Source organism: Asterias amurensis, chromosome 12, assembly GCF_032118995.1.
Source record: "Asterias amurensis chromosome 12, ASM3211899v1".
Lineage (NCBI taxonomy): Eukaryota > Metazoa > Echinodermata > Asteroidea > Forcipulatida > Asteriidae > Asterias > Asterias amurensis.
In genome coordinates, this window is record NC_092659.1 from 2920498 (window position 1) to 2934883 (window position 14386).

Here is a 14386-nt window from a genome sequence, read left to right on the forward strand (position 1 = left end):
TTACTTTTTTCATTCCCTGACAAAAAAAAAAAACTGGAATTTTTCACAAATCTTTTTCAGCTGGTACTCAGATGGAATCGGATGCAGAGCCTGGAGCCAGACTCATGTGTCGTCTTTTACTACGCCTTCTCTCCACTGGTCCGTTGCCAGGCCAGTCCGATCGGAACGGCTACTTTGTCAAATCGTCTTGTGACCAGCATCTTCTTGCCGCCGCCCATCGGAGTATCAGCGTGGAGGCGTTGGTTGGCGTCCTTAAGGCCATTCTGTTGTTGGGTGAGTCACTCGCTAAGTTTTATTTTAATTATTATGATTTTTGGGGTTGAACAAAGAATTGATTAGAGTGGGATTTGAACCAACGACCTCCGGATTAACGTGCCGGCGCTCTACCAACTTAGCTATCTAGCCCTATGTTGGCGGTGTCCCTATTTTGTCAATATCTTTGTTCGGGGATGCCAGTCAGAAGCCATACAACCTTTAACTGCCGTGTAGCCAGGGATCACACCACAACTACAACCTGGGAAGCGGCAGCCACCTGGGAAGCGGCAGCCAAGGGATTGCCTTAAGGAGATGCGACTTTTTGTTTCAGTTATCAATATAAACCACAAGGGAAACTGACTGGGTAAATTTTTAAATGATTTTTGATTTTGGTTGATTATTATGAGCCAATAAAACACAGTAGTTGATATTGAATGGTCATATATTATGAGAGTTAATGAACTACAGAGCTTGTCCCCCCAGGAGTGTCGATGCGCAAACTTGAAAACTCCCTTATCATGGAAACTTTTTGCACTTTTGAAGACACACCTAAAATACATTACAGACTCACTTGATCTCAGCATGCCCAACCAAAGAAGCCTCCACTCGGTGCTTTACTTCTAGGTAGTTGTCCATACAAAATCTTGAAATCTTAAAGACTAGAATAAAACATTGAAGAAGAATCTTTTGTTTTCTCGTTCTAAAGGTGAGGCCAGTGTTGGCGGTGGGTCCAGCGGGAACTACGACGACTTCACAGACGACCCCAAATCCTCTGGGTCCATCGAGACGGCGAGCCTCAGCGATTACGCCAAGTTCACTCTCAAGACAATCTGCAGTCAGAGTTGGGTACGGGAAATATTCCTGAAGGATCCGGACCGACTCTGGACCCAGGAGGTGCTGCTCGACCAAGTGCTGTCGCATAAACAGGTAAAATCACACCTGTTTCAGCGCCGAACCAAATAGATTAGGAGCGACCCGAGGCAAACTTAACATGACATTTACACTGGCTCAGCTCATGGCAAGATAGCTCCAGACTTGTTCCGAACGAGTGGAACAGTCGATCTTTTGACTTCTATCGCATTCAGTCGCTCCTAATTGTTCAACTGCCTCTAACTGTCTGAAACAGGTGTTAGTGACGAGAAATGTCCTTAAACAATATCTTGCGAGAAGTGAAGTGGCCACTGATGCCAAAAATGAATACATCGTAATCCAAATGATGTGTTCAAACTTAGTCTTAGTATTTACCAATATATGCCCCTTCCTTAAAAAGTAATTTGAGTAATTGTTCATTGCAAAAGAAAAGTTAACAGCCTGACGATTAACTATTGAACTATTTTGCAATAATATGAATGGTCCTTTTGGTTGGTGAACAGTTTGCAACAGCTAACAGGCCTCTTGCATTGGCAGCTATCTTTGATGAAACGTGCATGCTTGTATTGGCTGTCATTGGCTGAGAGTCTTTGCAGTGCGTACACGTGGACTTTTCCATTGTTTTTCATCAAAGATGGTGGTCAAAGACGTCATGTGCAATCCATTATTCTATTTTCAATTGTTTTCATTCTCAAGGCTCACTATCTTGTCCAATTGATCTGCTACCCGAGTGGTGTCTCCACGGTGACGGACAGCAACTATGAGAATGAGCAGAAACACGCCATCACTAGGATCCTACGGGTAAGATTTTGTCTGTTTATTTGTTTGTTTGTTTGTTTAGATGATGGTCCAGTGACTACTGCACCTCGACAAGGGGATACAAACACCAAGCTGGCTACAGACAGTCTCTCTCATACAAATGTTGGTTTAGTTATGATTATGAATTGCACAAATCAAGAAATTGTGAAAACTACTGCACCTCAGCAAGTAATATTTTAAGGGAAGCTTTCTACCATGAATATCTTCAAACCGGGTAAGTTTAATGTAAATCTGTGGAGGTTGTGTTTTGTGTCCTACAAAAAATACACAAACCCTTTTAATAAGAAACCATTATTTTTCTCTCCACCTCAGAATCTGGACCAGTGGACACTCCGAGTCTCCTGGTTGGAGCTGCAGCTCATGCTGAAGCAGTGCGCCAACTCAGAGATGAATTCTCTCCTGGATAACATCGCCAAGGCAACCATCGAAGTGTTCCAGCAACAGCAGGGCGACGACGGATCGACCTCAAAGGGCGCCCTCATTGGCCAGAATGGACAGAGGAAATCACTGCAACAGCATAAGTACGTAGCGATGTTTTTTTTTTTTTAATGAGATGTGGTTGAGGGTCCAATTTCATAGAGGTTCTTTTTGGCAGAAAATGTTGCTTAGCAGAAATGAGCATGATACCTGGGCCCAATTACATAGAGCTGCATAAGCAAACAAAACTTGCTTAAGCAGAAACATCCTAGCTTAGTAAAACGAGAGTACCGGCCAAGACTTAACTCAATTGTTATGCTAAGTAAACAACAGCTACATACCAGTCACAAGCAATGGAATGACATTTGGCCAGTAACATGTGTAAAATAAGCAAGCAATTTTCGTGCTTAAATTTTAATGGCTCTATGAAATAGTGGTCCCAGATGGTAGTGATATGTTAGTAACCTTATTCTTAATTTTGTTGTGCTAAGCTACATTTTGTGCTTAAGCAGCTCTGAGGAAATGAGTTTGGTGTGTTAGACAACAACATGCCACAAAAATAATTTATGATACAAAATGATATTCATCTTTTGTTCCATCTAAAGGTCGGAGCTAGAGAGGTGTGGGATCTGGCTCGTGGCTCCGCTGATCTCCAAACTGTCCAGTCAAGTCCAGGGTCGTGTACTCCGAGCTGCAGGAAACGTCCTCGAGAGTGTTGGGCAGACGTGGTCCAAGTCCAGCAAAGATAAAGACAAACAGAAGACGTGAGTTTACCAATCTTGAACAGTAATTCTTTATTAGTATTGTATTTGATTTGACAGTAGAGTCCAGCATTCACCAGAAGATGACAGGCATGCAACTCTTCCGCGTTTCTGCGGAATTCCGCATTTATGTTTTTTTTTCTTATGTGAAAAAAACCCGTAATTTAATTGTTTTTTTAATTATAGCCTAATATATGCCTGGCAACAACAGTCTACAACTACAATCATGTAAAATAAGCCTAGTACATGCTAAAAATGCACCTAAGAGCATAATAAACCTCAACATTTTCTAGGGTGCCATTGTGGGTATCATGTCCCGGCTGCCTCGCTCCGCACTTGCGTTGTGCCTTTGAAAATTTTCCTCATTTTTTTCAACGGGCAGTTGCATGCCTGCGGTCAGAGCACACTGAATGAAATATTGAGCAGTACAAACCGGGTCTTTTCAGAGCCAACACTACTCACAAAAGAGATTTTTAAATGGTTTCACCGCAAACCTACTTACCTTACTTAGTGTTTGATTTGCACAAAGATGAGTAGACACCTGAAGTTACAGTGATTCGTGGCCACTGTTGACTCGGTGCTGTTTTATGTATGCGAAGCTTGGTCATTAAAGGGTCTATGTACTTTTTGTCGGACAACAAACACAATGTCCACAGATTTACACTTAACTTTCACAGTTTGAAGATAATGATGGTAGAAAGCTTCCCTGAAAATATTACTTGCTGAGGTGATGTAGTTTTTGAGAAATAAGTAAATTATTGTCATGAAAATAATTTTTGTCTCACTGATCATGAGACAAAAATTATTTTAGCATTTGAAAACATATTTTCATGACACTGTTTTACTCATTTCTCAAAAAGTACAGCTCAGCAACTAATATTTTAAGGTACGCTTTCTACAATCATTATCTTCAAACGGTGTAAGTTTAATGTAAATCTGTGGGCAGTGTGTTTTATGTTACAAAAAGTACCCAAATCCTTTAACAGTTCTAGAAAAACAACTCCATGGTTGCTACACAAGAATGTTACACTCAAGTTATGCCCAAGTGCTTGTGGTTCAATCTTCCTGGATGGAAGCCTACGGAGATAGAAGTTTTTTTAGTTGCAGCCCACCACCTACATTCATTCATTCATTCATTCATGCATTTTTTATTAAAAACCATCTGGCAGCACGAAGCTGAATAATGTGGCATTACTAGATAACAATATTGATAAAAATTGTATAGATGAAATATACAAAAATTGCACCACTGCGGGGTACAAAGGAACATTACATGTACGTATGGAACAATTTTTTAATGAATCTTAGGACCCAACCCAACCTCGGAACTTACCTTTTTCAATCAGGCATATCTTCAAATCTGCCAAAGAATATTATTTACCCAATGACCAAGGCACTAAGCTCATTTAGACGTTATTTTAAAATGGACTATAACTATAAAAACTAATTTTTATTGTCATTATTCAAGCGCAGGGAATATTTTTCTAGATACCATTGCTATACAAACCTTATTATTGTTATTAATATATTATTATTAACGTAACTTTTTCTCTCCATCAGTCAAATGTCCCTGGTCAGCCACCAGCCTCTGTTGTCCTTAGTCCTGACGTGTCTTAAGGGTCAAGATGAACAGAGAGAAGGTCTCCTTACATCTCTCCAGACGCAGCTCACGCAGTTCCTGCAATCTCCTAAAGATGTAAGACCATTTTCTTTCTATCATTGGTTGGGAATCTAAAGAAGAATGTACAGAAGAAGTATTCAGTGTTCAGTATTCAGCCTCGCTACATTTGGCAACCCCGTGTGGGGTGCGTTCGATTAGCTTCCCTGGGTCGACCCTGGTCTGCTCCCGGTGCGTTCGAAAAGCTTTGATGTCATTCGAGGGGCTCACGCACCCAGGTCATCCCCAAGTGACCTGCTTGTGAAGCGGGTCACTTGGGGCTGGCCGAGGTGCAAGACGTCACCAAGAGAGGGCGAGTGATCGTTCGATTAGCTCTGGTCAGGGGCTCATCCGAATGAGCAGCGTGGGGTCGACACAGGGAAACTAATCGAACACACCCATTGATACCTCTCGTCATTTGAATGGTTTCCAGATACTGTTTGCCTTGAGTACTGTGTACATGTATTTTTCTCGATATTGTAGAAAAAGTTTCAAGAAGGATAATGTTGAAATTATGATTCTTCTCTACGATGTATTTCATGAACTATAAATTGTGAGGTCTTGTGTAATTTTGAACTGTTTTTATGTCTTTGTGTTTCAGGATCGCTGGGAGGATGAGCAGAGTCGACGTATGATGCATGAAGCTTTGCAGCTCAGACTCAGTCTGGTCAGTAATATTCATGACCTTCTCTTGGCACAATGTTTTGATTTTTTTTTGCCAATTCCCTTCCCCCCCCCCCCAAAAAAAAAAAAAAAGAAGAAAAAAGGAGCACTAACGCTAATATACCACAAAGGAAACCCCAGCAAAAACTTTGTGACATGTCATGGCCAAGAGGTCTAGTTCCCCAGACCCGAGATCTGGCGTTGTCACCAGCAGAGAGGGGTTCAAATCCTGGTCATGATACCTGTGCCCTTGAGCAAGGCACTTTACAATAATTGCTTTGTAAGAAGTTGGGGAGGTAGTACCGCTCTACCAGCCAGGCTCATAGTGGACGATTCCTATACTTACATCCTTACAGACTGTAAAGGGGGTAAACTCAATTTCAGCTCCAGGAGTAGCTGGAAAAGTGCCCCTGTTGGCAGTTTGTTTTGGGTTGACAGCAAAAAACAGTTGGAGTGGCTGACTGTGGCCTTGTGATGTTAGGCGATATTTTATAAAATAAAATAAAAATATAAATAAAATAAAAATGGGTTAAATACAAAGAACTCAGAAATAAACTGTGCAGAAAATCTATTATGCAATCAGAAATATTCATCATTAGTTTAAATGTTGTAGTTCATGTCAAAAACTATTCTTGTATGACAGGTTGGTAATATGTTTGACACCATCCTACGCAGCCAGCAATGGACAACAGAGTTTGCTCTTCTTCTGCTTCAGCTAATTACAACAGGAACTGTAGACACGCACTCAAACAGGTTAATTTAGGGTTTGTCATGTATCAGTAAAAACAAATGCATAGAATATCGTTTAAAAAAAAACCAAAAAAAAAAACCCGCCTCCTTCCTTTTTTTAAAAAGGCAGGGCGCTTAACATGTTTTTTATTTTTGGGGGAGCGCAGTAATAGATTGTTTGACGATGGTAATGTTTTGCACCTGCAGCGAACTCTTCACAACGGTCCTGGACATGCTGTCAGTGCTCATCAACAGCACCCTCTCCGGCGACTGCAGCGAGGGCGAGAAAGGCCGAGAACACCAGACTCTCATCAAGAAACTCAAGAAGGAACTCGGTGACAAACACTCGTACGATATCGACAGGGTCAGACAGCTTCTCCCGGTGCCCAAGAAAACGTGTGATGTGGTGACCGTGGAACCCATGGGGAGTCTTATCGACACCAAAGGGAATAAGATTGCTGGATTTGATTCTATCGATAAGAAGCAGGTGAGTGTTCAGATAGGGTCTGCATTCCCGTGGTCCAGCTTACCTGACCAACCTCCTGACCTTTCATAAAATAACTTGTAACTTGCGACCCAGTTAACTTCGGACTGATTAGGTCCCAATACTTACCGCCGAATGCTGCTTACTGTGCAAGCCAAGAATGTAGAGTACGCACCCATCTTTTTCTTTAAAAACTTCTGTTTTCCCATTTGTTTAAGAAGTACTTGAAGACGATGAAGACGATGTGTAAATCTTTGTTCGATGTATTGTCCTTGAAAATGATTAGATTAAAAAATTTAAAAAAATTAAAAAAAGTAACGTAGAGTACGCACTCGTCTTTTTCTTTAAAAACTTCTGTTTTCCCATTTGTTTAAGAAGTACTTGAAGACCTTGAAGACGATGAAGGCGATGTGTAAATCTTTGTTCAATGTGTTGTCCTTGAAGTTGATTAGATTAATAAATAAATAAAAAAAATAAAAATAGAAAATCATTTCAAATCAAATAAAATTATATGCGTCTTGTTCTCACCAGGGTCTCCAAGTTGCCTCCAAGCAGAAGATCAACCCCTGGGACACCTTAGAGGCCTTCAAGAACCCCGCCCCGCTCTCGTGGTCCTTCTTTGGAGCGGTCCGCATGGAGCGCAAACCCCTCAAGTACCAGGAGCAGTTCCGCCTGACGCACTACCACACCCACACCCGGGAGAAACCGGACGACTACTACTTCCAGCCGCCTCAACTTCCTCCGGATGAGGAGGAGCCTCCTCAGCCAATCAGCCACAACGAAGTGGAGAAGGTTACCATGGAATCCGGGAACAGTCTATCGGAGAGCAGCAAGGGAGACGGGAGCAGCGGGGGTCAAGGGGAGACGACGATCAACACGACGACCAGCAAGAAGAGGAAGAGGGCACCGCGGAAGAAGACGCCCACGCCTAGTCAACAAATTAGGGAGGTAAGAAGTTGTCCTGGCATTTATTTTACACTAACAGAATACTTATTGGATTTGAGGCATTGCTTGGTGAGGTATCAATATATATTTGGTTTGTGGTAACACCATGTGTGTATCTACTTGCCAGGTTTGTTCTTTTGGGAATAGGTCTTGCTTTATATTCTACTACCGCGGAGTAGATTTTCGGAATCGAGGAGACTTCTCAGTTCTGAAAAGAACTGTTTTGCTTTTTAACTACCACCTCTGCGGTATGTAGAAAATCGGCGGGAACTACTACTTTCGCTTAAAGTGGATCGTTATTAACTTCACTACTGCGGAGTGAGTTCTTCATAGGTCTCTGAGACTTCTAAAACTTACTTAAGAAAAAAATGGCTCCATAAGCAAAACCACACCTACATCTCAGTACTTCATCATAAGTAGCATGGTATTTGTGTACAAAACAGTATATTTTCAAGGATATTTTGGATTATTTTTCAGCCATTTGCCTTCAACACGGGTATAGGCGCCGGAGGAGGATTCCAGGAACGTCCCTTCATGCAGCAACCTCAGAACTACATGCAAGGACAATTCCCTTACCAACAGCCACTACCACCAGGTAAACAAAACACAGTCACACCTGCTCTAAACCAATCACTTATCCTAAGGCCTTGAAATAACCCATGGCAATTGCCGTGGTTCCCTGTGCTTTGCTGTGGTGCCCTCTGAAATGTTCTAAGAACTACATGCAAGGACAATTTCCTTACCAACAGCCACTATAACCAGGTAAACAAAAACAGTCACACCTACTCTAAACCAATCAATTAACCCCCATTACAACACTGGACATGTCCAACCGGACTCAATCCCTGGTGTTTCTGATCAGCAGAGTGTAGGTTTCAGTCCCAGTCTTAACCATGCTTGCTTAGTCCTTTGGAATGGGACTTAAAGCCGTTGGTCCTGTGTGTTGTGTAATGCATGTAAAAGAACCCAGTGCACTTCACTTATGGTAAAAAGAGAAGGGGTGCGCCCTGGTGTTCTTGTTTGAGTGGCTGCATATTGCGCCACAGCACCTTGTTAACCATATCATGTTGCTATGTAAAAAGAATTTGGTCTCATGATTCAATCAAAGACCCACATCCCTTGCAGGAAATTCTGTATGTTAAAGCGCTTTGAGCGTCACTGAGTGACGGATATGCGCGCTATATAAGAAGCCACTGTTATTATTATTATTATGAAATACCGTACAATCATCAATCAATAAAATTGTTTTCTCCTCTCTACCTGGCAATAGCAGGACCTTCACGCATCGACAGACAGATGACCATGGGTAACTCCAAGGCAGCTCTGCGTAACATGCTGGTGGACAGGAAACATCCAGGAACCCAGGGACACGGCCAGACGCAACCGGTAAGAAACCCTTAGCAGTGAGAAGGTCTCTAGATGCTCGTCTTAAGAAAGCGTTTGTGTTACGGAAAAGTTACTCGGGACCTCTCCACGAGCCAAATACACAATCCAAGTTTTAATGGGACACTTAAGTAGGTTAACGGACCTGGGCCCAAGTTCATAGAGCTGCTAAGCACAAAAATTTGCTTAGCATGAAATTTTTGCCTAGATAAAAACAGGATTACCAACCAAATTTCCACATGATTTTCAGGATAAGCAAGCAACAGCTGAATACCTGTAACAAGCAATATGCAACCAATGGAATTTTGGGTGGTAATCCTGTTTTTATCAAGGAAGAAATTTCATGCTAAGCAAGTTTCTATGAAATTGGGCCCTGCATGCAAAAGGAAACATTTTGGTTGCACATGGAGAATTTTTAAAATAGCGTCTTTGTATCTTGGAGAAAATTTATTGAAAAATTGAAATGTGACAGTGGTTTCTTCTTCTTGGGAGATTCTGTGGATCCTGCTTCTGTAAATACCCTTTTGTGACATGGCCCTCACATTCTAAAAGTTCTTTTAAATTCACCGGACACTATTGGTAATTGTCAAAGACCTGTCTTCTCACTTGGTGTATCTCAACATATGCATAAAATAACAAACCTGTGAAAATTTGAGCTTGATTGGTAGTCGGAGTTGCGAGATAACTATGAAAGAAAAAAACACCCTTGTCACACAAAGTTGTGTGCTTTCAGATGCTTGATTTCGAGACCTCAAATTCTAAACTTGAGGTCTCGAAATCAAATTCGTGGAAAATTACTTCATTCTCGAAAACTTTGTCACTTCAGAGGGACCTGTTTCTCACAGTGTTTATACTATCAACCTCTCCCCATTACTCGTTACCAAGTGAGGTTTTATGATGATAATTATTTTGAGTAATTACCAATAGTGTCCACTGCCTTTAAATTCTGATCTAGGAAAGTCCACAAATCCACTACAAACTTTTAAAAATCCACTAAGAATGTCCACAAATCCAGAAAGATTGAGGCTGTGTGAGAGTTGGCTGTTACATTAAGTTGTGGTTGGACAGTGAGACATAAGTGCTGGTCAGATCTTTTGTTGTTGGGTGTGGTTTTACTTTGTAATGAGTGTGGTTCCACCTTGTATTGGGTGTGGTCCTACTTTGTCTTGGGTGTGGTTTTCTCGAATGTTTCGCTGGAGTTCAGCACAAGTCAACTGATGCAAATTATTTGTTGCAGATTTTTGAAGTCAAAATTTGTATATTGCATTCGCAGGAAGTATAAACCAAGCTTGAGTCTTCGGATGTTTCCAGAGCAAAGGGGGTCAGACTGTGTAATGATTAGTGTGTTCAAGCGCTGCTCTTTTAGGTGTCCTTTATTTTATGATGTGGGGGACAATGTGACTTCAGCAGATTGTTGACATGGTCAGTTTATATATCGTTTACTTCTTGAAATAGACTTTCCTTTCGCGTTTGCTTTCATGAATTGGGTTCAAAACTCTTACAGTGTCAACTCCTTCTGTTGCTTTCATCAATTGGGTCCACAACTTCTTACAGTGTCAACTCCTTCTGTTGCTTTCGCGTTTGCTTTCACGAATTGGGCTCACAACTCTTACAGTGTCAACTCCTTCTGTTGCTTTCACGTTTGCTTTCATGAATTGGGTTTACAACTCTTACAGTGTCAACTGCTGTTGCTTTCGTGTTTGCTTAAAATGAATTGGGTTCACAACTCTTACAGAGTCAACTCCTTCTGTTGCTTTCACGTTTGCTTTCATGAATTGGGTTTACAACTCTTACAGTGTCAACTGCTGTTGCTTTCGTGTTTGCTTAAAATGAATTGGGTTCACAACTCTTACAGTGTCAACTCCTTCTGTTGCTTTCGCGTTTGCTTTCATGAATTGGGTTTACAACTCTTACAGAGTCAACTCCTTCTGTTGCTTTCGCGTTTGCTTTCACGAATTGGGCTCACAACTCTTACAGTGTCAACTCCTTCTGTTGCTTTCACGTTTGCTTTCATGAATTGGGTTTACAACTCTTACAGTGTCAACTGCTGTTGCTTTCGTGTTTGCTTAAAATGAATTGGGTTCACAACTCTTACAGTGTCAACTCCTTCAGTTGCTTTCGCGTTTGCTTTCATGAATTGGGTTTACAACTCTTACAGAGTCAACTCCTTCTGTTGCTTTCACGTTCGCTTTCATGAATTGGGTTCACAACTTTTACAGTGTCAACTCCTTCTGTTGCTTTCGCGTTTGCTTTCATGAATTGGGTTTACAACTCTTACAGAGTCAACTCCTTCTGTTGCTTTCACGTTTGCTTTCATGAATTGGGTTCACAACTTTTACAGTGTCAACTCCTTCTGTTGCTTTCGCGTTTGCTTTCATGAATTGGGTTCACAACTCTTACAGTGTCAACTCCTTCATTATGCAATTGCCAAAGTAAATAACTCGGAAGGACTGAGATCTTTAGTCACAAATACCAAGTGCTTATCATTGGGTCCAGGCAGTCCAATCTTTTCCAATGGAATTCATGATCGTGGGTGGTCCAGTGGTTAGACTGCAGGATTTGTGACTTTCAATCACTAACTGCTGTTTTCACAATGACTTGAACAAGTCTTGTTGTCTAGTTACTGAATCACAATTTCTTGATTTTTGCAGCTCATAGTCATAGACTTTAAACCAATGTTTGTATTCTGAGAGAGATTAGCTGTTGCCAGCTTGGTGTTTGTACCTCCTTGTGGGAGTTTGCAGAGTTCCCTTGATGGAAAGATTATCTAAACAAACAAGTCCAAGAAGTAGATATCAAAGGATTAAAGACACTGGACACTATTGGTAATTGTCAAAGACCAGACTTCTGACTTGGTGTATCTCAACATATGCATAAAATAAAAAACCTGTGAAAATTTGAGCTCAATCGGTCGTCGAAGTTGCGAGATAATAATAAAAGAAAAACACCCTTGTCACACAAAGTTGTGTGCTTTCAGTTGCTTGATTTCGAGACCTCAAATTCTAAATCTGAGGTCTCGAAATCAAATTCGTGGAAAATTACTTCTTACTCAAAAACTACGTTACTTCAGAGGGAGCCGTTTCTCACAATGTTTTATACTATCAACAGCTCTCCATTCCTCGATACCAAGTATGATTTTGTGCTAATAATTATTTTGATTAATTACCAATAGTGTCCACTGCCTTTAAGATAAAGCACCAGCCAAACTCTGTAAAGGTTTAATAAAGGAAATCACTAGGGAAAACACTGTCACATTTTTAATCTTGATGTTTGGATATATCAGCACTCAAAAGATACAAACTCTATCTGGGGTTTGTGGCCGTGTAGCACTGATCGCCCAAATTCAGACGGTTCAGAGAGATTTTAGGTTTTAAGGTCCAACCGGGAAAAAAACCTAAAAACCTCAAAAATGAAGTTAGCCATAACTTACTGCCTTTCTGACCTTTTGCCACACACGCTCATTGCAGAGAGAAGAAGCTCTTAACTTTGGGAGTCCTATTTTGAAGGTAAACTGTCCCCCTCCCATTCAGTAGCACCCTTTCATGGTTGTACAGCTTTACCTACTGACCCCCTAGGCTCTTATTAATTTTCCTGCTCTGTGCATGAACGCTGCTGCATGGTCTCATTTTTTTTTGTGATGATGATTTTTTTATTTTAACGCATGGCTTGGAAGAACTTGCTTGTGGGACACTTTTGAGGACTCTTGGTGGCAGCAGACTTACTGGGTAAATTAGTCGTTACCTGGTAAGTCTGCTGCCATCTAGTGCAGCCTAAGGTCTCCCGTTGTCTAGGTGTGGACGACTGGTTTCGCATTTCACATGAACATGAATGAAAAGTGAACCTTGAGGTTGTACATTTATTTGACTGTTGTGTGATGACAAGGTTTCATTCCTCATTCATGACTCATGTAAAGTACAAAACCTGGTTGTACTGAGGACTTGTTTGTTCTTTCAAATTATATTGTTCTTGACTGGGGTAGGGTTGGAATTACGAAGCAGGATTGGAACTGGAAGTGGTGGTTCGTTTGGAGAGCTGGTGGGGGTGGGGAGTGCTCCAGCATGGTTGTGCATTTCAATGTTTGGCGCCCTCTGTCACTTTTCCCCTTGTACCCATCCTAACCTCTTCCCTACCTTACCTCTTACCAACCTTAACTCTACCCAACTTGACCAATCCCCACCTTACCCCTTCGCTACCTCTCCCCTTCCCTACCTTGCAAATTCCCTACCTTGCAACTTCCCTACCTCGCCCTTCCCCACTTAACCACTTCCCCATCCCTACCTTATCCTTATCCTACCCTACCCCTACCCTACCCCTACCCTACCCCATCCCTACCCTACCCCATCCCTACCCTACCCCATCCCTACCCTACCCCTACCCTACCCTACCCCATCCCTACCCTACCCCTACCCTACCCCATCCCTACCCTACCCCATCCCTACCCTACCCCATCCCTACCCTACCCTACCCCTACCCTACCCCATCCCTACCCTACCCCATCCCTACCCTACCCCATCCCTACCCTACCCCTACCCTACCCTACCCCTACCCTACCCCATCCCTACCCTACCCCATCCCTACCCTACCCTACCCCATCCCTACCCTACCCCATCCCTACCCTACCCCATCCCTACCCTACCCCATCCCTACCCTACCCCTACCCTACCCTACCCCTACCCTACCCCATCCCTACCCTACCCCATCCCTACCCTACCCCTACCCTACCCTACCCCTACCCTACCCCATCCCTACCCTACCCCATCCCTACCCTACCCCATCCCTACCCTACCCCATCCCTACCCTACCCCATCCCTACCCTACCCCATCCCTACCCTACCCCTACCCTACCCCATCCCTACCCTACCCCATCCCTACCCTACCCTATCCCTACCCCTTCCCCACCTAACCCCTTCCCATTTATAACTTAAGGCATGGGGTATTTGTGGATAATTGTACAGAAGTTTAACAACTTTTTTGTTACCAGCCAGTACCGTAGAGCAGTCATAGTGCAGTTAAGATGCAACAAAACCCTTAATGTTGGTGTCATGGCAGATGTAGATCAATGTTCAACCCGATAGAAACTGTTAAATCCATGTCCCTTCGTTCTCCCTCATTACACAATCACATACCTTCCAACAATCCCTATTTTCTAGGGACCGTCCCTATTTTGGAGAATTCCAATGTAAAAAAAAATAGGGACAGTCCCTAATTCTGAAAATCTTGTCATATCAAATGCAAAAGTTTGATGTGAATTTGGCATCGAAACTGTCCTTCATAATAACTTATGGCCAAGATCTTAATTTTATGGATGTTACAAATGCCTGAACCCATTAAACTAATTTGTTATGTGCCAATTTGTGTCTTTGTTGCACATACTCATAGACTCTGGGTGTTGGTGCCTAGACA

The 14386-nt window shown here is 42.2% G+C and overlaps 1 protein-coding gene across 1 annotated transcript in view; it reads left to right on the forward strand.

Annotated features, from left to right (window-relative positions):
* Positions 1-14386, forward strand: part of LOC139944987 (mediator of RNA polymerase II transcription subunit 12-like protein) — a 39642-nt gene that overhangs the window by 17500 nt on the left and 7756 nt on the right. Inside the window, 13 exon segments of the mRNA XM_071942208.1 lie at positions 61-273; positions 962-1182; positions 1822-1926; positions 2257-2465; positions 2967-3125; positions 4683-4818; positions 5381-5446; positions 6086-6195; positions 6379-6658; positions 7187-7603; positions 8078-8195; positions 8871-8986; positions 12451-12489. Of these exon segments, the coding sequence (XP_071798309.1) occupies positions 61-273; positions 962-1182; positions 1822-1926; positions 2257-2465; positions 2967-3125; positions 4683-4818; positions 5381-5446; positions 6086-6195; positions 6379-6658; positions 7187-7603; positions 8078-8195; positions 8871-8986; positions 12451-12489 (2189 nt within the window).